Source organism: Mus caroli, unplaced genomic scaffold (genome assembly GCF_978045245.1).
Source record: "Mus caroli unplaced genomic scaffold, Mus_caroli_1 scaffold_17, whole genome shotgun sequence".
NCBI classification, from domain to species: domain Eukaryota; kingdom Metazoa; phylum Chordata; class Mammalia; order Rodentia; family Muridae; genus Mus; species Mus caroli.
The window spans coordinates 93,414,642-93,441,992 of record NW_028227272.1 but is presented as its reverse complement, the minus strand read 5'-3'; the positions used below and the strand labels follow the sequence as shown (position 1 = coordinate 93,441,992).

The following is a 27,351-nucleotide window of genomic DNA, read 5'->3' as shown; positions in this document are numbered from 1 at the left end:
AAGTGTTAGTCCCTAGTAAGTTGTCCATTTTCTAGTGGACGGCCCCACACCCACCCATATACAGCAGAACTGTTTGAAAAAGAAGAGGGCATGAAGTTGGAATGGGAGTGTTGGGAGGTCTGGGAGGAGTCGGAGGAGGTTTTAATATCACAGAATGGATAAAAGCACATTGTGTCCACCTATGAGATTCTCAAAGGATGAATTAAAAATACAACAAAAGAAAAAGATAATACAAGGTGTTTGGCTTTTGTTTATTAAATAGTATATGTCTCTCTCCAGTTCTTTCATGATGCTGGCAGAATGTGAGCTTTGTCCCTCATCAGGCAGAATCCACGCCTAATTCACCCACAACTGTGGTGACGAGGATCAGGGCGCACATGGGGATGACTGTCTTGCAGAGAGCATTGGGACATGTGTGCTGACACTGCCTCTTGTCTTACTGCATCCCTGAGCTCCAGCTGCCAGTTACTTACAAGATGCAGTTGAGTCTAGCTGTTAGGCTCTTGTTTCTGTAATAATGTTCAGTAATGTCCCTAGCTGCGAAGTACACATAAAGACCATATTACCATGATCTCAGACAACAGAAGGATTTTGAAGGTCGTGGCAGAATCTATATCTGCCCTTCATTGGATCGGCAGGAGTGTCAAGTCATGAGGAATGCCACCATGACAGACACTCGGGTTTTACTCGGCCACCTTGAGGAATTCACCAAAACCATGACACATCTCAAAACCAAATACTTCTTGGAATACAGGGAAACTGATTCCTCCTGTCACTATTAACCATCAGCTCCGGTGACTCCGATGCAGACTCCTTGGCAAAACTGAGACCCAGTCTCAGGATACGGAAGAGAATGGCATTGACTTGGTGGGTGTGCACCAAGTACTGCCATGAGAAGTCTTTATTACACTAAAGTCACATTTCTGACCTTCTGAGGACTGGCGATGTCAAAGGAAACCCGTGGATGAGTTGCTGGACCGGGCCGATGTTTAGTGAGTTCCTGGTAACAAAGGTAGAAGGGTCAGTGTGCTAACTGGCTGGGGCCCAGGCACTGTGCTCCTCTGAGAGGCACTAACCTGGGAAGATGCACTGGGGAACAAGGATGAACAACTGTACAGAGACATGCCCTCTCCTTCCTTTTCTTCAGCAACACACACTCTGGGTGATTTCCAAGCCCAAAGAGCAAGCTCATTCTAGGAATCCAAGACTCATTTTTACCAAATCAAATTACAGATGCAAAGATTTTTATGTTTTGTTTTGTTTTGTAATCTCCCCATGGAAGTTCTTGCTTTACCTGGTAGGTGTTTTTTTTCTTTTAAAACATAAGCTATTTATGAACATCTTCAAATAACACACACATTCCTTCTAAAAAAGCAAATGCAAAATGGAAGTGCTGACCTGAAAAACACCACCCCCGTATCTCCTGCGGCATTGTGTGACGCTGGTTTCTCATTCAGAAACCTTCTAAACTAACCCTGGCTCCTCTACAAGGCCAGTGACATCATCCCAAGAGGATGTGAGTACAAGCCTAACATGTGCCCGTAAGCCCGCCACCTGGGAGACTGAGGCAGGAGGATCGTGAATTCAACCTACTCTGAACCACCCAGTGAGACCCTGTCTCAAAAGCAAAGAAGTTATGTGAGACCCATTTCCCCCGCCTGCCCTGAGGATAGCAGTTCAGACTGCAGGGCACAGTGAGCGTATCGAACATCTTAAATAATGCAGTGGGGCAGGATGAATTATTCAGCTGCAGTGGAACGTTGTGGATCTTGAGTGGGAATCATCTCAAGCTGCCGTGTGGCTTTCATTTACAGACTCCCAATCAGGAAAGAAAGCCTGCTTGGTGGATGGAGTATCTTGCTGGGGGTCTCTCTGGAGGGCTCCTTCTGCTGGGAGTGTTGGAGGCTTTTGCAGTTGTTTGCCTCTGTTTATGCTGCTGGGGTGCACAAATGCACTGCCGCTTTCTAAATTTATCACAGGTTTATTTCTGTTTATCTCAACAGGGGGAATGGATTAGTGGGGAAGGCACAAGCTGGGTTATGAAACATTCATATGCCCTCGAAAATGGAATGGTAAAGAGACAGAATTGCTAAAAACCACCGGAAAAGTTGACTGACTGCAAATGAAGGCCCCAGAAGAGGAGGACAGACAGCCATTTCTGTTGCATACTTATCTAGGTAGAAGGCATTCATAAAGCCCATGGTTTTAGACCAAAATAGAAAAGGTTCGCTTGTCCCATGAGCTGATTGTGATTTGTAGCAAAAATTTAAAGCCTTGTGAGTTCCGTACTAAGATGTGTCAATCATGGTACACCTGAGCTCCGTCTACCACTACAAGCTCTTACTTAGTAATCAATGGCCATGTTCCATACCCTAACCGCACACCCCATCGTGACAGGAGCCAGCACTGGAGAGGCGTCATGCTTGGCAAGTCTCCATTTTGGTAATCTCTTTTTTTTTCTTCCAACTTTTCTAGACATTTAATACCTGAGCTGGGTTCTACAACCTAAAATCTTATGCTTCTAACAATATTGAATGTGGTATGTCTTGGGATACATCTAAAACACTGAAGACTGAAAAAAAATTCTGCTGCAGATGGGGGGGTATTAACCCTTGAGACCTTGTGCTTGGTGCTGATCACTGCACCCAGAAGCATAAGCAGCTCACCGCTGTGGGCACACAAGGCGCAGCTTAGGCAGCCTCCTAGAACTCAGAGAGGACACTGCCTTAAAAATATGCTGCCTGTGTCTAAAAGGACATTTTCGCCAAGCAGGTCACCTGAGGAACATGTGAAAATACAAGTTCTTAGGCCTGCTCTTGTCTAGGCACTCTGGAAGAGCCCTATGGGCTTGCACAAGCACTCCAAGTGATTCTTGGATATGCTGCACTGATTTATCAGGGTACCAGGCACGGGTTTCTATAGGAGCCATGCATACCTCATATTCAGCCAGCATTTTTTAGGAATTCAAATGTCCATCATTTGGAAACACACCCCCATGTTTCTATCAGGATATGGCATGAATTGGGAGTATAAATCCCTAAGATCAAAAACCCCTGGGGCTGAAGAACTGGTAGAGTGGTTAGAATATGCTGCTCTTGTGGAGGACCCAAGTCCCCTTCCTCAAAACTATATAGTGACTCACAATCATCAATAACTTCACTCCCATGAGTTCTGACGCACTACTCTGGTTTCTCTGACAGTACCACACATATAAGATACACATATAAACATGTGGGCAAAACCACCCATACACATAAAACAAATAAATCTTGAATACTCCAATACTCTAGGAAGACCCCACATGGGGTTGAACAAAAAGGAGTTCCAGGCAAAGGGGGATTAAGCAGTTCTGAAAGCCTATATCTTGCACCATTGATAAAGCTTACCATCCTCTGCGGTGATCCACAGCAGCCACTGCCCTACTTAAGATTCTGGCCACAGTGGCTAGCTGTCTGTGGGGCACACCTACAGCCCCCTAACACTCTGTCCTTGTGACAATCCTCACCCTTAGAAGTCTTAAAAGGCCTCTGCACTGAAACTATCAGAAAATGATGAAGGGCTTGACTCAAGAGCATCACTCCCACCCTCACATGTCTACTCCATGGCATTGGACAACAGCACTCTAGACTTCAACTGGAAAGACAAGGAACAGAAAAGAGTTGCGGGAGCTGCTCTGTCAGATGGGGTCCCCCAGCCTTCCAAAAGTGAGCCTGCCGCAGGGTAACTGTTGGATATAGGCTGTGATTAGAGTCATGCCACATAGTCCAGGATGAAGATATACATGTAGCAGCTCTCACCAGCCTAGGGATGGAGACTCAGGTATGTGGTGCTCAGAGGTACTGGAAGCTGGGGCATTAACAGGAAACCTCCAAATAGCCCCAAATGCTGTCATCTCTTGAGCTGTACATAGCCCTGAGCTCCTGCTTGGCAGTTGCTGTGCTGTTTACAGAGCCAAGCTTTTACCTGCTCCAAATCCTATTAGCAACAAGCAGGAGCCTCTGTTGCCGGTAGCACCCTATGTCTCTATGGATAAGCCATTTTTCTGGCCCAATGAGCTCCTCAGCAACCCAGATGAGGAAGAGTACTGGCTGCAGGCTGGCTCATAGCTAGAGAGCTCAGTTTAGACTACAGCCCTTTCAGACTATGATCTGGGTGAAAGAGGGGGTTGGGTCCTCAAAACAGTACAGCTTGTAGTCAATAACCCTGAACCCTGACTAGCCAGCATCCTAAGCTGGAGAAGAACTGGAGGCCAGGGCATGTACAGAAATGCCCTCGTAGTAATGGGGGGGGGGGCTATGACAAACTGGAGCCACAATGAAGCCTCAGAAGAAACAGTGAAAAGACAAGGATATACTCTCAGCCACATTTCCTACCTTGCCAGGGTAAACTGGAAACAGATAAGTGCTGAGTGGAAGAGGGCTGGAGGATGGATGTTACACAGACTATAACATCCTTACAGGAGACAAAAGCTCTGAGAAACCCTGCCCATCACCCTCAGGAGACTCCCAGACTGAGCTGACATATTCAACATATTCAACAAAATTATAGAAGAAAACTTCCCAAATCTAAAGAAAGAGATGCCCATGAACATACAAGAAGCCTACAGAACTCGAAATAGACTGGACCAGAAAAGAAATACCTCCCGACACATAATAATCAGAACAACAAATGCTCTAAATAAAGACAGAATACTAAAAGCAGTAAGAGAAAAAGGCCAAGTAACATATAAAGGCAAGCCTATCAGAATTACACCAGATTTTTCACCAGAGACTATGAAAGCCAGAAGATCCTGGACGGATGTTATACAGATACTAAAAGAACACAAATTCCAGCCCAGGCTACTATACCCAGCCAAACTCTCAATTAACATAGATGGAGAAACCAAAGTATTCCACGACAAAACCAAATTCACACATTATCTCTCCACGAATCCAGCCCTTCAAAGGATAATAACAGAAAAAAACCAATACAAGGAGAGGAACCACGCCCTAGAAACAACAAGAAGGTAATCCCTCAACAAACCTAAAGAAGATAGCCACAAGAACAGAATGCCAACTTTAACAACAAAAATAACAGGAAACAACAATTACTTTTCCTTAATATCTCTTAATATCAATGGACTCAACTCCCCGATAAAAAGACATAGACTAACAAACTGGCTACACAAACAAGACCCAACATTTTGCTGCTTACAGGAAACTCATCTCAGAGAAAAAGATAGACACTACCTCAGAATGAAAGGCTGGAAAACAATTGTCCAAGCAAATGGTATGAAGAAACAAGCTGGAGTAGCCATTCTAATATCTGATAAGATTGACTTCCAACCCAAAGTCATTAAAAAAGACAGGGAGGGACACTTCATACTCATCAAAGGTAAAATCCTCCAAGAGGAACTATCAATCCTGAATATCTATGCTCCAAATACAAAGGCAGCCACATTCATTAAAGAAACTTTAGTAAATCTCAAAGCACACATTGCACCTCATACAATAATAGTGGGAGACTTCAACACACCACTTTCACCAATGGACAGATCGTGGAAACAGAAACTAAACAGGGACAGAGTGAAACTAACAGAAGTTATGAATCAAATGGATCTGGCAGATATCTACAGAACATTCTATCCTAAAACAAAAGGATATACCTTCTTCTCAGCACCTCATGGTACCTTCTCCAAAATTGACCACATAATTGGTCACAAAACAGGCCTCAACAGATACAAAAATATTGAAATTGTCCCATGCATCCTATCAGATCACCATGGACTAAGGCTGATCTTCAATAACAAAATAAATAATAGAAAGCCAACATTCACGTGGAAACTGAACAACACTCTTCTCAATGATACCTTGGTCAAGGAAGGAATGAAGAAAGAAATTAAGGACTTTTTAGAGTTCAATGAAAATGAAGCCACAACATACCCAAACTTATGGGACGCAATGAAAGCATCTCTAAGAGGAAAACTCATAGCTCTGAGTGCCTCCAAAAGGAAACTAGAGAGAGCACACATTAGCAGCTTGACAACATACCTAAAAGCACTAGAACAAAAGGAAGCAAATTCACCCAAGAGGAGTAGACGGCAGGAAATAATCAAACTCAGGGGCGAAATCAACCAAGTGGAAACAAGAAGAACTATTCAAAGAATCAACCAATCAAGGAGCTGGTTCTTTGAGAAAATCAACAAGATAGATAAACCCTTAGCCAGACTCACTAGAGGGCACAGGGAAAGCATCCTAATTAACAAAATCAGAAATGAAAAAGGAGACATAACAACAGATCCTGAAGACATCCAAAACACCATCAGATCCTTCTACCAAAGGCTATACTCAACAAAACTGGAGAACCTGGATGAAATGGAGAAGTTCCTAGACAGATACCAGGTACCAAAGTTGAATCAAGATCAGGTTAATAATCTAAACAGCCCTATATCCCCCAAAGAAATAGAAGCAGTCATTAATAGTCTCCCAACTAAAAAAAGCCCAGGACCAGATGGGTTTAGTGCAGAGTTCTATCAGACCTTCAAAGAAGATCTAATCCCAGTTCTTCACAAACTATTCCACAAAATAGAAACAGAAGGTACTCTACCCAACTCATTCTACAAAGCCACAGTTACTCTGATACCTAAACCACAAAAAGACCCAACAAAGATAGAAAACTTCAGACCAATATCCCTTATGAATATTGATGTAAAAATCCTCAATAAAGTTCTTGCTAACCAAATCCAAGAACACATCAAAACAATCATCCATCCTGACCAAGTAGGTTTCATCCCAGGGATGCAGGGATGGTTCAATATACGGAAATCCATCAACGTAATCCAGTATATAAACAAACTCAAAGACAAAAACCACATGGTCATCTCGTTAGATGCGGAAAAAGCATTTGACAAGATCCAACACCCATTCATGATAAAAGTCTTGGAAAGATCAGGAATTCATAGGCCCATACCTAAACATGATAAAAGCAATCTACAGCAAACCAGTAGCCAACATCAAAGTAAATGGTGAGAAGCTTGAAGCAATCCCTCTAAAATCAGGGACTAGACAAAGCTGTCCACTTTCTCCATACCTATTCAACATTGTACTTGAAGTCCTAGCCAGAGCAATTCGACAACAAAAGGAGATCAAAGGGATACAAATTGGAAAAGATGAAGTCAAAATATCACTCTTTGCAGATGATATGATAGTATATATAAGTGACCCTAAAAATTCCACCCGAGAACCTCTAAGCCTGATAAACAGCTTCGGTGAAGTAGCTGGATATAAAATTAACTCAAACAAATCAATGGCCTTTCTCTACACAAAGAGTAAACAGGCTGAGAAAGAAATTAGGGAAACAACACCCTTCTCAATAGTCACAAATAATATAAAATATCTTGGCGTGACTCTAACTAAGGAAGTGAAAGATCTGTATAATAAAAACTTCAAGTCTCTGAAGAAAGAAATTATAGAAGATCTCAGAAGATGGAAAGATCTCCCATGCTCATGGATTGGCAGGATCAACATTGTAAAAATGGCTATCTTGCCAAAAGCAATCTACAGATTCAATGCAATCCCCATCAAAATTCCAAATCAATTCTTCAACGAATTAGAAAGTGCAATCTGCAAATTCATCTGGAATAACAAAAAACCTAGGATAGCAAAAACTCTTCTCAAGGATAAAAGAACCTCTGGTGGAATCACCATGCCGGACCTAAAGCTTTACTACAGAGCAATTGTGATAAAAACTGCATGGTACTGGTATAGTGACAGACAAATAGACCAATGGAATAGAATTGAAGACCCAGAAATGAACCCACACACCTACGGTCACTTGATCTTCGACAAGGGAGCTAAAAACATCCAGGGGAAGAAAGACAGCATTTTCAACAAATGGTGCTGGCACAACTGGTTGTTAACATGTAGAAGAATGCGAATGGATCCATTCCTATCTCCTTGTACTAAGGTCAAGTCTAAGTGGATCAAGGAACTACACATAAAACCAGAGACACTGAAACTTATAGAGGAGAAAGTGGGGAAAAGCCTTGAAGATATGGGCACAGGGGGAAAATTCCTGTATAGAACAGTAATGGCTTGTGCTGTAAGATCGAGAATTGACAAGTGGGACCTCATGAAACTGCAAAGCTTCTGCAAGGCTAAAGACACCATCAATAAGACAAAAAAACCACCAACAGATTGGGAAAGGATCTTCACCTATCCTAAATCAGATAAGGGACTAATATCCAATATATATATAAAGAACTCAAGAAGGTGGACTCCAGAAAGTCAAATAACCCCATTAAAAAATGGGGCTCAGAACTGAACAAAGAATTCTCACCTGAGGAATACCGAATGGCAGAGAAGCACCTGAAAAAATGTTCAACATCCTTAATCATCAGGGAAATGCAAATCAAAACAACCCTGAGATTCCACCTCACACCAGTCAGAATGGCTAAGATCAAAAATTCAGGTGACAGCAGATGCTGGCGAGGATGTGGAGAAAGAGGAACACTCCTCCATTGTTGGTGGGATTGCAAGCTTGTACAACCACTCTGGAAATCAGTCTGGCGGTTCCTCAGAAAATTGGACATAGTACTACCGGAGGATCCAGCAATACCTCTCCTGGGCATATATCCAGAAGATGTCCCAACCGGTAAAAAAGACATATGCTCCACTATGTTCATAGCAGCCCTATTTATAATAGCCAGAAGCTGGAAAGAACCCAGATGTCCCTCAACAGAGGAATGGATACAGAAATTATGGTACATTTACACAATGGAGTACTACTCAGCTATTAAAAAGAATGAATTTATGAAATTCCTAGCCAAATGGATGGACCTGGAGGGCATCATCTTGAGTGAAGTAACACAATCACAAAAGAACTCACACAATATGTATTCACTGATAAGTGGATATTAGCCCAAAACTTAGGATACCCAAGATATAAGATACAATTTGCTAAACGCATGAAACTCAAGAAGAATGAAGACCAAAGTGTGGACACTGTGCCCCTTCTTAGAATTGGGAACAAAACACCCAGGGAAGAAGTTACAGAGACAAGGTTCGTAGCTGTGATGAAAGGATGGACCATTTAGAGACTCCCGTATCCAGGGATCCATCCCATAAGCAGCTTCTAAACGCTGACACCATTGCATACACTAGCAAGATTTTGCTGAAAGGACCCAAATATAGCTGTCTCTTGTGAGACGATGCCGGGGACTAGCAAACACAGGAGTGGATGTTCACAGTCAGCTATTGGATGTATCACAGGGCTCCCAATGGAGAAGCTAGAGAAAGTACCCAAGGAGCTAAAGGGATCTGCAACCCTATTGTTGGAACAACATGATGTACTAACCAGAACCCCGGAGCTCTTGTCTCTAGCTGCATATGTATCGAAAGATGGCCTAATCGGCCATCACTGGAAAGAGAGGCCCATTGGACTTGCAAACTTTATATGCCCCAATATAGGGGAATGCCAGGGCCAAAAGAATGGGAATGGGTGGGTAGGGAAGTGGGGGGCGCTATGGGGGACTTTTGGGATAGCATTGGAAATGTAATTGAGGAAAATATGTAATAAAAATATAAAAAAAAAAGAAAAAGAAAAAAAAAGCAACAAGAGTATCTTACACACCACACTTGCAGCTGGGTGGTAGGGAGTCCCTCAGCAACCTGTCCTTATCAACTCATGATCCAACTCAGGGCGAGCCACCAGGACTGGACATACAACACCCTCCACAGCCTGCACACTGTTCCCTTTAACTGCCACCTCTTGGTTACCAGATGAGTGCTTCTAAAGAAACCCTGTCTCCTCTGCAACCCCAGCCCCCCTCCCCATTTCTCCAGATCCATCCAAAAATGCACAAGTCCAGGATCTGCTGTAATGAGAAAAACTGATCTCTTTGTTTCCCTGCCACTTAGCTTGAGGAAGTGACTGCAGTGTGTACTAGGAGTTAGTACTCTGTCACTGAGACCCACCTTCATTTGTGCCACAGTCCCACCCCTACCACCCCCACCCTGCCCCCATATCCTCTGCTGGCTTTCTGTGTCCCCCTAACATGATTTAAGTTTCCAAGTTATCTAACTGAGCATCAACAGACCCTCCTACCCACTTAAAGCCTGATAGGTCTATGTCATTAGCAGAATGCAGGCAGGCAGCTGGATCCCAGAGATGGGGAGACAAAACACAGTCCAGAGCTGCCTGGAAATCTAAGTCAATCCATATGTCCAAAAAGAATAATCAGGGACCACAAAGACAACACACTCGATGCCACCGCCACAAGGCAACAGCAGTCAGTGCACAGATCAAACCATACCGTGAGTGATTTGGAGGTCTGGGGCAGCTTCTTCAAAAGGGACGAGAAGAGAATGCCTCCTACCTGGGGACCTCAGGGCATGCATCTTTCTAGGAGTTTCACTTGTACAGGTCAGAGAAAGTTGATGGTTATGTTTTGCCAATTTTTAAGATATAAAATATTTCCTGCATATTAACTCCAACTGACACATGTATAATAACCAGTGCTGAGTCTGTATTAGAAAAGGAGCATACTGTGTTCTCACAGTTTAATTATTGTCTTGTCCATCAAACACAACAGACTTACACATTCAACTGCACGCTGAGTCTCCATGATGACATCTCATGGAGACCTCAGAAGCATCCCACGTTTGCTCTTTCTGCCCAAACCCTGTCTCTTAGAAATCTGTCAGTGACAGCTCCAACCTCCAAGAGGTTCCAAACATATTCCTGACCAAGGACTTTCCCCGTCTCCACCCAAACTCCAGTCCCAACCAGATCTTCCCCACTCTCAACCTCATGGCCACAGACCTTATATGCAGAACAAACCACACTTATTCTCCTGCCTTTCAAACCCAGCACCCAGCATTCTTCCAAGAGACAAAGGGCCCAAGGGCCCAGTGTAGGTGTGCATTACACAGATTCAGGTAGCCAGGACAGCAGAGCTAACTCAGGTCTTAGAGACTCCATCTAAGAGAACAAACTGCAAGTTGCATGTTGCTCATGACTTAGCTGGCTCAGGTCAGTGTTTCTCCCGTCAGAGTAGATCCTTTCAAATCACCAGACTAGACTTAAAGCCACTGCTGTAGGAAAGCAAGAGATACTTCCTCTCTGAGCCCCATTCCTGACAGGCCGTCTGCTTGAAACTGGTGAGGAAGAGAGCTCTTCTTCCACCATGAGTTTTCAGTGTGTGCCTACCACAAGGTATGTGTTCTTAAATGGAAGATAAAAAATGTACAAAATGTTCTACCTCACCTGATAAGGAAGGCTACTGCTGCGTTTTTCTGGAAGGCTGACTTCAGCAGATTTAGGAGGGAGAGATGCAGTCTCTGAAAGAGAAGAATTTTTTCAGTGTAATAAATGATTTACTTTTTAAGATTGCATAGTCTATGAATTGGAATTCCTAATTAAGCACACTTGCTCCTATGGAATTCTGGCATAAAATAATCTCTATAGTTTACATCCAGAATGCCCCTCCAGGCCCGTGGACTAAAGACTTGGCACTGCTGGAAATAAAGAGTGCTTCAGGGGCAGAACCTTGGTGGGAAGAGAGTAGGTCCTAGGGAAGATGGCCTTGAGGAGAATGTTGCACCATGGCCTGCTCCTGTCTCTCTCTTTGCTTCCTAGCACCATGAAGTAAGTACTCTGCTCTAAGATGCCCAAGACTGTGAAACCAAACTGAATCTTTCCTCCTCATCTTGGCTGTTAAGCTCAGAATTCCACGGATGATGGAACGAAGACAATGGTACCGTGGATATATGGTTATTTCTCTTTACATTACATAAGTCTAGAACCTCAGTGCTTTACGAATGTGCTGTAAAAACATGGAAAACTGACTTAAAAACTCAGTTTCTTTCTCCACACATTGGTCTTATCTAGACACAAGGTGACCCACGGCTTTGGTAGCTGACCAAGGAAAATAAATGCAGGGTAAGGCGGGGATTGGGGGCCAAGAGGTTACGTTTAAGGCATGATTTTGATCACACTATTTGTGAAATGCCCAAAATATTAATGAATACACAAAGGCAAGAAATCCTGGAAGAAGCTGGGTGTTTTCAGATGCAGACGCTCATGCTTTAGGGAACTTCTTAATAGGACATAGAATCTTGGATGCACAAGGGAGGCATCATGGGTAAAGTCAAAGAATGGGGATACTGAAAACCAGAACCCCAATCTCACCAAGGGTGACCGGGCTCAGGGTCTTTCCTTGGGGCTCGTGTTGCCAGCCCATCTGGCTGAGATGCCCTTTCTGGATGCTAAGGAATGGCGTGTGCTGCCTCCTCACTTGCTGAATCCTTTCAAAGCCTACTACTATGACATTGCCCACAGAGTCCCCACCCCATAGTGACGACATGAAATGAGACTCTGCACAAAGACTTCTCAAAGTGGCCTAGCCTTCCAACAATCATCCCATCCACTGATGGGGAGCAGAGTTCTATGTGCCTGTTGTACTTGAGTCGGGGTGAGTTGGGTAAAAGTTACCCGAAGTAAGTTAAAGGGCCACCTGATAATTTTAAAGAAAAATTACAGGAGAGGGAAAGCCTTAAAATTTATATATTTTTAACATTCAAAGAGGAATGTATTTATTGCTAAGTGTACTCCTAGACTACTCTTAACTTAAAACCTTCTCCTAAAAAACCTATCAACACTGATTGCTCCCAGTGTCTAGGTTCTCCTGCTTGAGAGGCTGGTGATATCAGCCCACACATCTTCCTCTGTAGATCTTCCTGTGCCCCGCCTGGTACTCACGTGCAGCCCTTGCTTCATCCGAACTGTACCCATAGTTTTCCTTTCCACTTTTTAACTTTGTCTCAGGATCTGCTTTGTTTGTCCTCATGTTTGCAGATTTCCTGGAATTAGATCATTCCGGTTACAACCTCTGAGCAGAGGTAGTCAGCCTGAGCATCCGTGCATACCAGTGAGAGGGGGAAACAGGCTTAGCATGGCAGGCCTGTGACTCAGCTCCCCAGTGAATACTCAGCTTCCAGAAGTCGCTAAGTAAAGCAAGGGGGTCAGTAACCTATGACCCCTGCGCCCAACTATTCTGCCATCTGTTGCTGACACACATGGACATCTGCCTGAAATCACAGTTTCTGGTGCTGCCTTCATTTCACAACACAACTCAGTGGTTGTGGCAAAGACATGGCCGGCAAAACCCAAAGTATTTACTGTGCATTCCTTGCTGGTCCCCAAAGTAAAGCCGAATCTGGTACAGCTTTATAAGGGAAGAAAGGTGAATAGTGGAGAGCCAGACAATGAAGAATGTTCAGACTCAGCTCCTAAAAACATCTGCTGAGGAAACAATCGTGATATATACAAAGGTATGCCTGAGAGACAGCCCATACCTGAGCCACAAACAACACAAGGGCCAACATAAGTGAGTGATAGACTTCCATGCTGACCATAAAAGTGATAGATAAGAGTTCACTCATACTCGGGGAGATAGTGGACACTTGACTCTCTTGGACACTGTGGCAATCTTCCAAAGATGGGCACACACACCTACCCTGTGGCCTGGCTCTCATTGCTTCAGAGATGGCACAGAACTCTGAACGAGATGGGCACTCAAGTTCTCCACAAGGACACCGGAACACACCATGCCCAAACCCCACAAGAAGCTGGGAGAACATGTCCCACATACAGCAAGAACACAGCATTATGTCACAGGAAAATATCTCCATCCACATTACAGTGTGGATGGGCCTCACTGTACAAAGCTCTGGGAAGCAGGCATGGTTGAATGACTATGTGTGGCAATCATCTCTATAGCATTTACATGGGTCTAATCTTAAGGTGTGGGAAGAGATGTCAAAGGATGTTGCCTTTGAGACAAGGAGACAAGGCTCTAAGGGATGCCTGGGAAGAGCTTTGTGAGACTACAGACTCACTTGTTGTGAATTTGGGCAGAGACCACAGCACAGGTGCTTGAGAACATCAGTCATACTGTGTATGTACACTTTCACCCACTTAAATTTGTGAACAAAAATGTCATGAGATCCATCACTCTGTAAAAAAAATCTATACTAATAAACATGTTTAAAGATGTTTCAAGTTAAGAGTGGGGGGGTGTATGAGCATGGAACTGCAGGTGTTATGCAGCACAGAAGTGGAAAGGGTATATCTAAAATTGGTCATGAGCTGCCTGGCACAGGTGCTGGATTCAGGTCCTGTGCAGAACAGCAAGTGCTCTTAACCTCTGAGCCATCTCTCCAGTCCCGCTAATAAAATTGTTTTAGCTCCTATACTGATTTACTGGGTTGTTTATATTTTTCAAGCAGAAAAAGGAGATAATAAAATGACATATACGCCTCTCATAAAACAAATTAAATAAAACCATCTGAAGAAAAATAAATGATCAGACTGAAGTGCTATTTGTCAGGCAAGTGTTTGTTAACACAGATAATCTTCAGAATAGTTGTCAGGCAAGACGAATGCACTGTAAGATAATGGTTGCTATCGTACAGATTGTACAAAATTCCTGCATGTACATCTCTACTTATATACAGGAACATACATATAAGCATACAAAAACATAGGTAACAGTAATTACCTCTAGGCAATGGATCTACATATGACATTAACATTGTTCCCCAGACTTATCTGTGCTTTTATTTCTTTTCTATACTAAACATGTACTGAATCATCAAAAAATATGTTTGATTATTTTAATGCAAAAATTGTAAGTGGCTGGAGACTGCAACACAGACAAATGGAAGGGATAAGATGGGGAGATGTGGTCAGGCAGTGAGCCGCCTGTCAGCCCCAAGACAAGGCAATCTGTTCTCAACCTGGAACTGCACATAATGAGGAACCTGGACCTGGGGCCAGCTGCCCTGTCTACATCCCTGAGTCTTCACAGGGGAAATGTCAGAGATTATTATCAGTCCTCTGCCTCAGTACCCTCAGCCACAAGGCGGAAAAGGCTTATAAACCATGGTGAGAAACCAGTAAGACTGGAACCCTGCAAAGCTCCAAACAGCACCTAGCTGTGTGTGACAGAGAGGGGGTCTTAGCTGTCATTCTGTTGTCATGGCTACCCATGTGGTTGTACATGCCTATTGCTATTCTTCACCATTTTGCAAAACAACTCTTCGTTGCTTTACTGTGACTTGAAATCCTGAGATCCTGAGGACAGAATCAAAGGCTGTGGTGACAACTGACCTTGTTCTATGGTGATCACTTAGTAACCACTGTCAAGAGAAACGCCAGAATATGCACCAAGATCTGTTTTCTTGCTCGTCCCTAACCTCAGTAAGGCCCCAAAGGGCAGTTTTTAGACTATTGCTGGATGATGCCTCAGAATGTAGCTGCTTTGTTGTTTGTTTGTTTGTTTGTTTGTTTGTTTGTTTTTTAAATGAGGACCAGAGAGCAAATGAAGAGAATCTGCCACTTGGTAACCATTATTTATCTATCCATCAATAGGAGTATATATAGACCAAAAATTCAAGTTTCAGAGCCTCGAAACTTTATATTATCTAATAAATACCTACTACTAGATGTGGCTGCAGATATTTTCAGCTAAACTATGTATCTAAAACACCCTTGATAACTATTTGATTCTGGAATTATCACAGAATTCACAGAACCTACCATGTACTCCCATGAACACAATTGCTACCATGTATTCCTGTGAACACACTGGCTACCATGCATTCCTGTGAACACACCAGATACTGTGTATTCCTGTGAACACACTGGCTACCATGTATTCCTGTGAACACACTGGCTACCATGTATTCCTGTGAACACACTGGCTACCATGTATTCCTGTGAACACACTGGCTACCATGTATTCCTGTGAACACACTGGCTACCATGTATTCCTGTGATCACACTGGCTATCATGTATTCCTGTGAACACATCTGCTACCATGTATTCCTGGGAACACACTGGCTATCATGTATTCCTGTGAACACACCTGCTACCATGTATTCCTGTGAACACTGTTTATCATGTATTCCTGTGAATACACTGGCTACCATGCATTCCTGTGAACACACTGGCTATTATGCCTTCCTGTGAACACACCAGATACTGTGTATTCCTGTGAACACACCAGCTATTGTGTATTCCTGTGAACATACTAGCTATCATGTATTCCTGTGAACACACTGGTACCATGTATTCCTGTGAACACACTGTTTATCATGTATTCCTGTGATCACACTGGCTATCATGCATTCCTGTGATCACACTGGCTACCATGTATTCCTGTGAACATACCAGCTATCATGTATTCCTGTGAACATACCAGCTATCATGTATTCCTGTGAACACACTGGCTACCATGTATTCCTGTGAACATACCAGCTATCATGTATTCCTGTGAACATACCAGCTATCATGTATTCCTGTGAACACACTGGCTATCATGCATTCCTGTGATCACACCAGCTACTGTGTATTCCTGTGAATCTGGACTCAGTTCCCTCAAAAGTGTTTGCAGCCACTGTGGATGGAAATGGGAGAAATTTTTCATTCTTCTATTCTCAGTGCTGGAACAAGCCACTGACTGCACCTAATTTTTCTACTAGAACAATACCACATACCTTATAGGCATCTGTCTGGCTTGGCTTGCTGTCCTGCAACAACTCTCAAGTCCAAGTGCAACTTCTGCAGGTGCCTGACTTAATGTAGGCAGGACTACTGCCAACAGTCACAGTGTACAGTGTCCTCTTGTGGAGAGAGTTGCAAATGTCAGGTGATCAGGGGACAGTTCACCTACCTATATTGGTCTCTGTTATTCTACAAGTAGGGTTACTTTATAAATTTGTAATTGGCATGTTTTTCAGAGTATTCTATATCAGTACTTATTGAGTGCTCTAAACACTCACACCCTGTTGTCCCCTGCTTCTGACTTACCTTTCCATTTTACCTTTCTTACCTTATTTCATTTTGATAAGTAGATTCTGAAAAATAAAGAGGGAGAGAAAGTCCCATTAGCAAAATGAGGATAGGGGTTCTAAAAATAAATTCTCACTGATATTTTTAATTGACTCCCTGACTTTGAAAATCCTCGCTTAGACCCAGTTTGTATGTAAAGTGACCCTGCACTGAATTACTAAGTGATTAAGCCCAAAGATAATAGGTTCAGTATCAGAAAAATAAATACTCTATAGGTACTTGAAAGATAGTAGATGCCGCCCTGTGTAACTAGTGAATAATAATTGACTTTGGTATCCAAGATTATACAAGTTCCATCACCAAGAAACGTTCTAAGTAACAGAGCCAGCCACTTGTTTGGAGACCAGCATCAGGGTGCAGATCTGAGTTCATTGCACAGCACATAAGCTTATATACAGTTTTTGAACCAATCTCAAGACCCTAAATCGTTGGCCAGTCATGTCTTGCCACACCATAACTGGTTGCTCACTGCATGCCAGCCCAGTAGAACCATATTCTCAAAGCATACTCTCATCTGACTTAGACACCGGTGTTATAGCACCTTGACAAAGAAGGAACCTTAAGTTACTACATCTGAGTTCCTTAATGCGAGAACCATTTTCAATCAGGTTCACATACAAGTTCATGTACAAGTAGTGTCAACTCGGACCATTGCCACACATTATACATACACACACATGTGGGGATGTGGAGGTCAACCTTGTGAAGGAAAAAGTGGGATGGAAAGCGAGGCACCAGAGGCTCCTGTTACTCCTCGAAAAGAGTCCAGATCTGCCACGCACAGCATTAGATCTAAGATGGCTCCAAGAACACCAGTGAGACAGCAAAAAGGAACAAAAGCCAGGGTGGTGGCTGCTTCTCCGTCTTCACAGAAGTCATAATACAGAAGTCCTAACATGAAAGTTCTAACAGGTGAAGATGCTCCCCTCACTCCTTCTGAGTAACTCCATCAGGCAGGGCTTTCATTGGACACAGTGACTGTGTGACTAGATATGATTTCCTAATGATTTAGGGTCTTGGGATGGGTTCAAATGCTGTATATAAACTTAAGTGCTGTGCAATAAACTCAGATCTGCACCCTGATGCTGGTCTCCAAAGTCTGGTTCCCAGGATTCATCACATGACTCTGTTGCCTCTCATGGGCCTTTCACCTTGAAGTTACATTGTCAGAAGCCGACATAGGACAAGCTAAAAACTAGCAAGTGATCTTCCTGAGATGATACACCTTGGATTAATAATCCATGATGGATTTGCTCTGATAGGCAAGGCCTAGGAGAAAATCATTTTAGGAAAGATTCCTGCTATTAATATGCTTTTCCTGTTATGATTAAACATATGTAACAATCACTAGGTACTAGCCTACCCTTTTGAGCAGATCTCTGCAGAAAAACAAAGATGCTACAAGATGTCTTGTAGTGGTGGTATATAGACAACTTCTTAATTCTTAATGATGATCCTATAAGAATATCTAAAATCATATCAGTATTTATTAAGCTCTTTTATAGTGGGACTTCTATTAGGTCCTTTCTGACCTGCTATTAGGTCAAAACTGCTTTGAGGACTCTGCCAGTCTTCCTGTGTCACCAGTTAATTACTTCTGAAATAGTGAGCAGGCATCTACTACTCAGAGCACATTCCAAAAGGTTGTAAAGCCAGTAACCAAATGTCATAAAAAGGGAACTAACGATTTATTATAGGTGCTAGGACAGAAGATAAAATATTGACTGGGTTTATCTGTACAAAACGTCACTAATAAGTTAGTTATGTTTTTTAACTCTCCATGAACCTGTGGAGCTCATACAGATGATGAATGTTTAGTCAGATAATTACTCCTAATGGATATGCATGGAAACAGTCTCTGTTTTAAATTTCTATTTCAATTTATGATTTGAACTTATGCGTAATCTTGTGATGAACTTGCATGATATCTGGCATGAGAGAAAGATCAATAGAAAAGAGTCAGTAGCTCACACCTGGTGAACACACTAAGTGATCACAAACTTAACAGTGCAAGACAAGTGACAGACACCCAAGCATTGAAACTCTGTTCTTACAAAAAAATAATTTAACGGCAGAAAGCATTCAAATCAGAGAAAAAGACATCGATTCAGCACTTAGAAAGTTCTGAGCTGCCACATGTCAAATCATGCTTACGAACTCAAGTTTCAAACTGTCAAACTCTAAGACAAACCATCCACCATTCCAGACCTGACCACCAAACCAGCAGCAGCTTCCACACCGCTGGGGGGTGTGTCTCTGCAGACTCAGTCCCAAGCCCACAATGGAACATTTAGAATACCTCAGAATAGGAAACTGCCCTGAGGCATGTTCCAACCGATGTTATTCTAGAAAAGCTGTTGCATGCTAAATGACACATCACCACAGCTGCCTGTCCTTACAAATAAGGACAGGAGTCCAGTAACCCAGGCCATCACAAAAGTCTGAGTCATCACTTTCTCGGGTACGGGGACAGCCTGGTCTCTGAGAGGAGTTCAGCAGGTCATAGTGCAGTGGTTCTCAACTACATTCATGCATACACACATATATACACATACAATTACACACATGGATGTGTGTCCTGTGACCCTTTACTCAGGTCCTCATGTTGTGGTGACCCCAACCACACAATTATTTTCATAGCTACTACATGACTGCAATCTTGCTACTGTATGAATTCTAAAGTAAACATCTGATATGCAGGATATTGGATATGTCGTAACCCAAAGGTTGAGAAGCACTGTCCTAGAGGAAGAACCCTCTCTTCTCTGCACCCCGTGGTTGCTTTCTAAGACTGAAGGCCTCATTGCTTGGTTTCAGTTCTGTTTTGCGATGTTGCCATTACCTCTGCCCCAGCTCATTAAGGCAGAATGAAAGCTAAAAAGAATACAAATCTGTAGGTACTGTGTGACAAGCTGATATGAGCAGGTGCCGGGGAATTACGAGATGGGGCTGGTCCACATACCCATCATTCCATACACCAGTCACCTTTTATACAGAACACATTGAGGATCTATGTTCAAGCCATGGTATATTATGACTAATATGACTCTCCAGAACACACTTGCTCTAACCAAAGCCTTGTGCCCTTCAACCAGCATATTCCGGTTCCTCACCCCACCTCTAGAAACCTCCACTCCGCTGTCCCGGTTCCTCATCCCCACCTCTAGAAACCACCATTCTGCTTTATTTCTGTGCATTCGATTGTTGAATATGCCACAAATGAGCAAGATCACACCTCACTTGTCTTTCTGTAAGTGAGTCATTTCTCTTAGTATATTCTACATCATCGTATTGTCCCAAATTACAGAATTTACACATTTTTAAAGGCTAAATGATAGCCCTTGTGTGAAAAAAGGTAAGTGTGTGTGTATGTGTGTGTGTGGTGGTTTGGCCCAGTAGTAGCACAATTAGAAGAGAAAATTATGGCCTTGTTGGAGAAAATGTGTCATGGTGGACATGGACTTTAATACACTCATCCAAGCTGCCTGGAAGCAGTATTCTGCTAGCAGCCATCAGATGAAGATGTAGAACTCTCAGCTCCTCCTGCACCATGCCTGCCTGGATGCTGCCATGATCCTGCCTTGATGATAATGGACTGAACCTGTGAACTTGTAAGCCAGCCCCAATTAAATGTTGTTCTTATAAGATTTGCCTTAATCATGGTGTCTGTTCACAGCAGTAAAGCATAAGACAGTGTATATGTATGTGCATATACATGTTTGTGTACATGTATATATTTGTGTATATGCACGTATACATCCATATATGTGTGTGTGTTTATGTATGCATGTGTATATGTATACACATATGTGAATATGTATGTATGTATGTTTATGTGTGTACATATGCATGTGTGTGATTGTGTGTGTATATATGTGTGTGCATAAATATGGGCATGTGTGTATATGTGTATATTTGTGCATTCATATCTGTATATGCATACACATATGTATGCATGACATACTGCATTTACACAGTCATCAGTTGATGGACACTCAGCCTATTTCCACACCTTAGCTATCATGAACGTGGGAAGGCATATGTGTCTCTGACACACTTGTTTCATTTCCTATGGATATCCACCCAGCAGTAGAAGAGCTGGTTCACACTGCATTTTTAGTCTCTGAAGAACCTCTATATTGCTCTCCATAGTGGCCATGCCTATTCACATTCCAGCCAACAATGTGTAAGTTTCCCTTGCCAGCTCTTGGCCTTTGCCTGTATGGCGATAGCCATCTGCCACATCTGTGCTGTGACATCTCACTATGGTAGAACTCATCTTTCTAAGAAGTTGATAAACTCACTCACTTCAATTGCCTGTACACAGATTCAAAGCTCCATAGAAACATATATGAAAGAAGAATACCTTCCTTTTCTCTCCTGGAGGCACAACAGCAACAGAATATTATAATCAAAGCAATGATCAGGATCAAGAGCAAGGAAAAGGCCACTGCCAGCAGGATGATGGCCCAGGTCGGCAGTGCTGGGCCTTCCTCTCCAATACTGTCTACAAGAGCAAGAGAAAGAGTTTAGTGATGTCTGTACCTTGTAGGCTCAGGTTCTAGTGGGTCCCAACTGCCTTATGTCTTCAGTAGTAACTCTTCAGCCTGGTGCAGCAGCGTATTCTCTGCTACCTCTTCTGTGTGTTCAATGACTCAGTCCTCAGCAGTGTCTCCCATCCCAGTATTTATTGGTACATATGATTGCTTTGTAACCCGGATCCAGTTATCAGCTGGTTGACACCTCTCACATTCCTGGGAGCTGGATATGGGTGGGCAGCAAGGCAACTCCCCAGGGCTAGAGCCCTGAGTAGCACGCTGGGATAGCCTTTGGTCAACCCAAACCATGGACTAGAGAATGGTGTGCCCTGGCATCCATGTCTGCATGTTTTATGACTCCATAGCAGCAGAGGTAACTGGGGTGGGGGGACCCAAGACCCTGGATACACAGCTTTCCCCAAAGCCCCACCAGAGCCCACCACTAAATTCATTTCTCTTACAGTCATGTGAGCTTTCCTCAGCTCTTCTGGAGTCAATGTCATTAGTATTAACTTTGCCTTCTTAGCCAGTAGGTTTGGAGTTGAGAGGCAAAGGTGAGGTGAGGCAGAGCAAGCAGAGATTGAGAGAAAAATAGGGAAGGAAATTGAAAGGAAGAAAATACATCATTGTATTATCCCAAATTACAGAATTTACACATTTTTATTTTTTTTTTGTTTTGTTTTTTTGTTTTTTGGTTTTTTTTTTTTTTTTTTTTTTTTTTGGTTTTTCGAGACAGGGTTTCTCTGTGTAGCCCTGGCTGTCCTGGAACTCACTTTGTAGACCAGGCTGGCCTCGAACTCAGAAATCCGCCTGCCTCTGCCTCCCGAGTGCTGGGATTAAAGGCGTGCGCCACCACGCCCGGCTTTACACATTTTTAAAGACTAAATGATAGCCCCTTGTGTGGAAAAAAGTATGTATGTGCATAGGCATGCCTGTGTGTGTGTGTGTGTGTGTGTGTGTGTGTGTGTGTGTGTGTGTGTGTGTGTGATGGTTTGGCCCAAGAGTGGCACTATTAGAAGGTGTGGGTTTTTTTGTTGTTTTGTTTTGTTTTTATTTTTTGAGCTTTTTTGTGTTTTTGGGGGGGGTGGTTTTGTTGTTGTTTTTGTTTTTTCAGCCATGTCTTAGAATTGACATGCTGGCTTTGGGTGGTCATGTAAACACAAATTTCCACTAAAATTCTGTGTAATTAAATATACAGTTCCTTAGTTGTACTGTCTACATTTCAATAGCCAAATCAACCCAGATGGAGCATTTCCACCATCCTTGAAAGTCCTGCTGGGTGGCACATCCGCTGTCTTGTGGGAACTATGTGAATGATTCCCAAGGAAGTCTTAAACAGCATTCCACTCCTCCACCCAAGCAGGAACCATGTAGAAGCCAAACCACAGGCAACCACATTGATCCATGGATCTGTGCATTGTATTCAACAAGGTCTGTCAGGCTACCTCACTGGTAGCTCTGTAAAAATGGAGTAGAGGCTGGCTGTCACTAGAAACTTTAAAATACCAGGCTTCCTCGGAAGGAACATGAGGTTTGCTTTGAAACCAATGGCAGAAGGGGCTAATGGTGACAATCTCTTGGATGCTCTCCCCCTATAGAACTATGCTTGAAGATTGACCCAGCAGCTATGGCTTGCTGTTCCTATGCCAGTGTTCAGTGGTCAAAATATGAGTAGAATGTTTAGAGAGGATCACTTCAGCTCAGTATTGAGTCACGTAAAGCAAAAGCTCATCTGCATAAAGAGCCACAGGCAAGTTGAATCTAACTGCATAAGGAGCCACAGGCAAGCAAGAATCCAGGTACATGGCAAACCATGACAAGCAAGAATCAACTCATGCGGAGCCATAGGCAAGCAAGAATCCAACTTTATAAGGAGCCACAGGCAAGCCTAGAGAGGCAGCTCAGCAGCTAACAATGCTTGCTGCTCTTACAAAGAATCTGAGTTCTGTCCCATGTCCACATATCACAAATGTCTGTAACTCTAGCTCCAGAGGTATCTGAGGCCCTCTTCTGGCCTATGTAAGCATTGCACTCAAGTGAGCATACACACACACACACACACACACACACACACGAGAAATTCTTTTTAAAAGAGTGTATTAGCTTGTCTGAAAACAAACCAAGGAATTCTATGCTTTGAAGAATCATATCATATTTTAAAAGATACTTGGTTTTGCTCTTAATGAATTGTTTATATTTCTTTATTTTTTTCTAGAGAATTAGAAAATGCTGGACAATTTTGATGGTTTCTTTAATTTTTAAAAGCTTACATTTACTGTCATTTTATTCTGTTCCTTCTTATGTATCTTCTACCATCTAAACTTATCCTAACTCCTTTAAGGTCCAGAATTGTGTATTATATTCCTTATATCCCATATACCTGGAACGTACACATTATTATGGATAAATGATGGATGGATAGATTGATAATGGATAGATGAATGGATGGATGGATAGATGGATGGATGGATAGATGGTGGATGGATAGATTGGTAGTGGATAGATGGATAGATGGTTAATGGGTGGATGGATAGATGGTGGATGGATAGATGATGGATGGCTAATGGATGGATGCATAGATGATGGATGAATGGCTAATTGATGGATGATGAACGACGGATGGATGGATGGATGATGGATGGATGACTAAAACAGCTGATTTCTTATTTGCCTCCTGTACGAGGCAGTCAATTACACTGAAACAGGCTTAGGTTTCTTCTTTCTCCCAATATTTAGCTATCCAGAGAAACCCAAATTGGGTTTTCTAATGGCATGTTTTTACCTCTCCCAACATCTTCCTGAGATAAGATGGGAATGAGAGACTGAGCCCTACCCAACATGAAGAACTACAGGTAGCTACAGAATGCTGAGATCAGGAGAAACAGTCTTCTCCAGGGAAGAACAGGCAAATTGAATATCCAAAACCAAATAGCCAGCCCTGAGAACATGCAAGGAACCTACAAAAACACACAAGTAAGATTATTCAAACTGAGCAGGTTGTATTTATATATTTGGGAATATATATGTGTTAATATATATGTAGTAATGGCAACTAAAGAAAAAGTGGCCAGGATTTTGAAAGACAGCAAGAGAGAATATATGGGAAGATTGGGATAGAGGAAATGACAAAATTATAATCTCAAAAAAAAAATGTAAGAAATGGTGATGGGGGGGGGGAGACAGTATTGTGTCTTTTCATATTATACCACCCAATCCCAAACTGGGGAGCTGTCACAACAAGGAAGTCCTCACAGTCAGAGAACACAATACTGAGTATCACTAGCAATACCTACAGAGCAATCAGATCCAAAGCCTGCTCCAGTGAGGCAGAGCCAAGCAGTCCGCAAAGGCACCCTAGATGTTTCGAATGCAAGTGATTGGTGACCACAATTATGGTATATGTCCATGCTTTCCTTCCCAGGAACACAATTATGAGATTATAAAGGCCAGGGCTATGTTCTTGACTCTCACAGTTCAATTAAAAAGCAGACCTCTGTGTGAAAGTCTTTCAGCTGCCAGCATGTTGGGCTTCCCACAGGAGGAACCAGTCACTCTTGTGGCCCCTGTTTACTTTCTAGGTTCTCTTTGGCCTCTGGCTCAGTTGCCAGTCACAAGTCTTGATCTAGCAGGTTATTCAGACTCAAGAAATGTGTGTGAAAGTTTCTGAGATAGGACCCATCTCTCACCATCACCATGGACACCCTACATCAAGTTAGATTCTCTCTCTCAAACACAAGTTTGCAAATGTCACAAGTTTTCATGATAAGGGAGCTAGCTGGGGTTAGACACAAGGCCTGGCTCCTGATGTAAGCGATAGTCTTGAATTCTCCCCACCTAGGACAACATGTTTATTGACTACTCAAACATTCCCTGACCGTGGCCTTTCCTTTCCCTACTTAACATTCCAATCTCTGTCAAACCAGGCTGGATCCAACATTCCTTCAGCTGAGTAGAGAGAGCCTGTGTTCTCCTTGAGTGTGCATGTGTACAGGGGGAAAGGCCACCTCTTGGGGCTGATGACTGAGTCTAGAAGGAAACAGGGGCTTCATGGGGGGCATGTTACTCACTATCCTGTTCCTTAATTCAGCCACCAAACCTACCCTCCCTCAACAGCCCCACACTGAGCCAGCATGGGTATCCGAAGCCATGGTTCCAGTTCACTTCCTCTTTGTGGTGACCATTCTCCCCTGGAAGCCCTTCCTTAGAGCCTCACACTTAGGAGACACTTCAGCTCAAATCACCTTTATTCCAGTCGATCATGATTGAGGTCTTAAGCATAGGCTACTACTGGAACTTTAAAGGTGTCTTATTTTAATAGTGTTTTTCATTTATCACTAGATAGATAGATGATAGGCATATATAGATATATATCACTAGATAGATATATCACTGGAGACATATATATATATATATACATATACATATACATGAATGACTTGTTTAGAAGAAAGTTACTTTTAGAACAAGTACATTCACAGCTGGTTGAAAAACAGATTCTTGGAATGGTTCATGATCCAGTCTGCTCACAGATGAGACACGTGGGGGGGAAAGCCCTTGTCCCTGCTCAGCACAAGAAAGCCAGGGTTCCCAACATGCCCCATACTCTGTCTCAGGTCCTCTCTTTGTGGAACAATCCCTCCAGGGAGGCACCACCCAGGTCTCACCTGATATAAAAAATATTTTCAGGGCATCCGGAAAGGTGTGGTCTTGCTGTGTGCAGGGCAGAGGGTGCGTGGCTGAGGTGAGTGACAGAGCCCTGGTTAAGGCTGGCATAACTTCATCTGAGCAATCCACAGTGACAGCTAACAGAGAAGCTCCAGGTTTCAAGTTCAAGCCTTTTCCCCTAAGCCCTTCCCACCGCGCATGCTCCATGGTGCCACGTGACTCGCTTTACTGCGTGGATACTGTCCTTTTCCAATCGCTAAGCTCTTGCCACCACGCATGCTCCTTCGTGCCACGTGACCGACTTTACTGCGTCGATCTCTGAAGGAAAGAATCCTTTTCCCAAATGTTCTGAAAAGAGTTAGCAGAGCTCTAAAGGTGTTGCATAGAATTTCTCAAAATCAGCGACACTGCCATAAAATGCCCCTATCATGTGCAAAGTCTGTGCCCACACCAACCAGAGGGGGACACGGGTCATCTGAGACACTAACATAAGCTCATCCTCTGTTCTGCATGCAATTTTCTTAGACATTGCAATACACTTCTCCCAAAATCAATAGCTCTGGAGGTGGGCACTGAAGCTATTTCAGCTTCACAGATGACAGAGCTGGGGCTCAGAGAGGTTAAGTAATGTTTACCCAAGCCACAGAGCTAGAGAGATGATGCACTATCCCATCTAAGGTCTGTAGAGATTGTGGAACCTGACCAGCTAAAGTAGAAAATGGGGCTTGAGATTTTAGGTTAACTGCTCTTTTAAAAAAATCTGTTATTTGGAAACTTAAAGTCAGAGATACCACATTCCATGAAAACTAATTAAATGAAGAACTTATGGAAAGGGCTGGTCCACAGCAGAGGTGTTCAAGATCCTCCATGGACTGGCTCAATTCGTTGCCTACCCATTTTGCATACAGGAAAACTGAGGCTGGGAAGTCAGTGATATGCCCAGGGTCCTGTCATCGGAGAGGCCATGTGGAAATGAAGGTCCGAGTGAGAGGGCTGCTCCTCAACCCAAGGAATGTCTAAGATTGCCAGCAGTCACCAGAAACAACAGAAGGGCACAGAGTAGATTCTCCCCTATCACCCTTGCCCTAAGGACCCCAGAGGAAGCTACCCTGCTCACATCATGTGACCTCAGAGTGGACACAGGATCGGACCCACCACTTCCTCTGTCCCTGACCTTGTCACTTCTCATGGAAATGAACTGTGATGATACTAGATCATTGAACCCCACAAGATGCTCATGTGCCCTAGAAATGC

At 43.1% G+C, this 27,351-nt stretch overlaps 1 protein-coding gene across 2 annotated transcripts in view; it reads right to left on the bottom strand.

The window, feature by feature from the left end:
* Nucleotides 1–232: 232 nt before the first annotated feature.
* Nucleotides 233–27,351, bottom strand: part of Igsf5 (immunoglobulin superfamily member 5) — a 44,751-nt gene continuing 17,632 nt past the window's right edge. For both annotated transcript variants that reach the window (XM_021185454.3, XM_021185455.3), the window contains 5 exons: nucleotides 21,261–21,401; nucleotides 16,875–16,899; nucleotides 12,739–12,839; nucleotides 11,245–11,318; nucleotides 233–1,000 (listed from right to left, as the gene is read on the bottom strand). In XM_021185454.3, coding sequence (XP_021041113.1) covers nucleotides 905–1,000; nucleotides 11,245–11,318; nucleotides 12,739–12,839; nucleotides 16,875–16,899; nucleotides 21,261–21,401 — 437 coding nt within the window. In that variant the 3' untranslated portion in view covers nucleotides 233–904. The remainder of the gene's footprint in view (nucleotides 1,001–11,244; nucleotides 11,319–12,738; nucleotides 12,840–16,874; nucleotides 16,900–21,260; nucleotides 21,402–27,351) is intronic.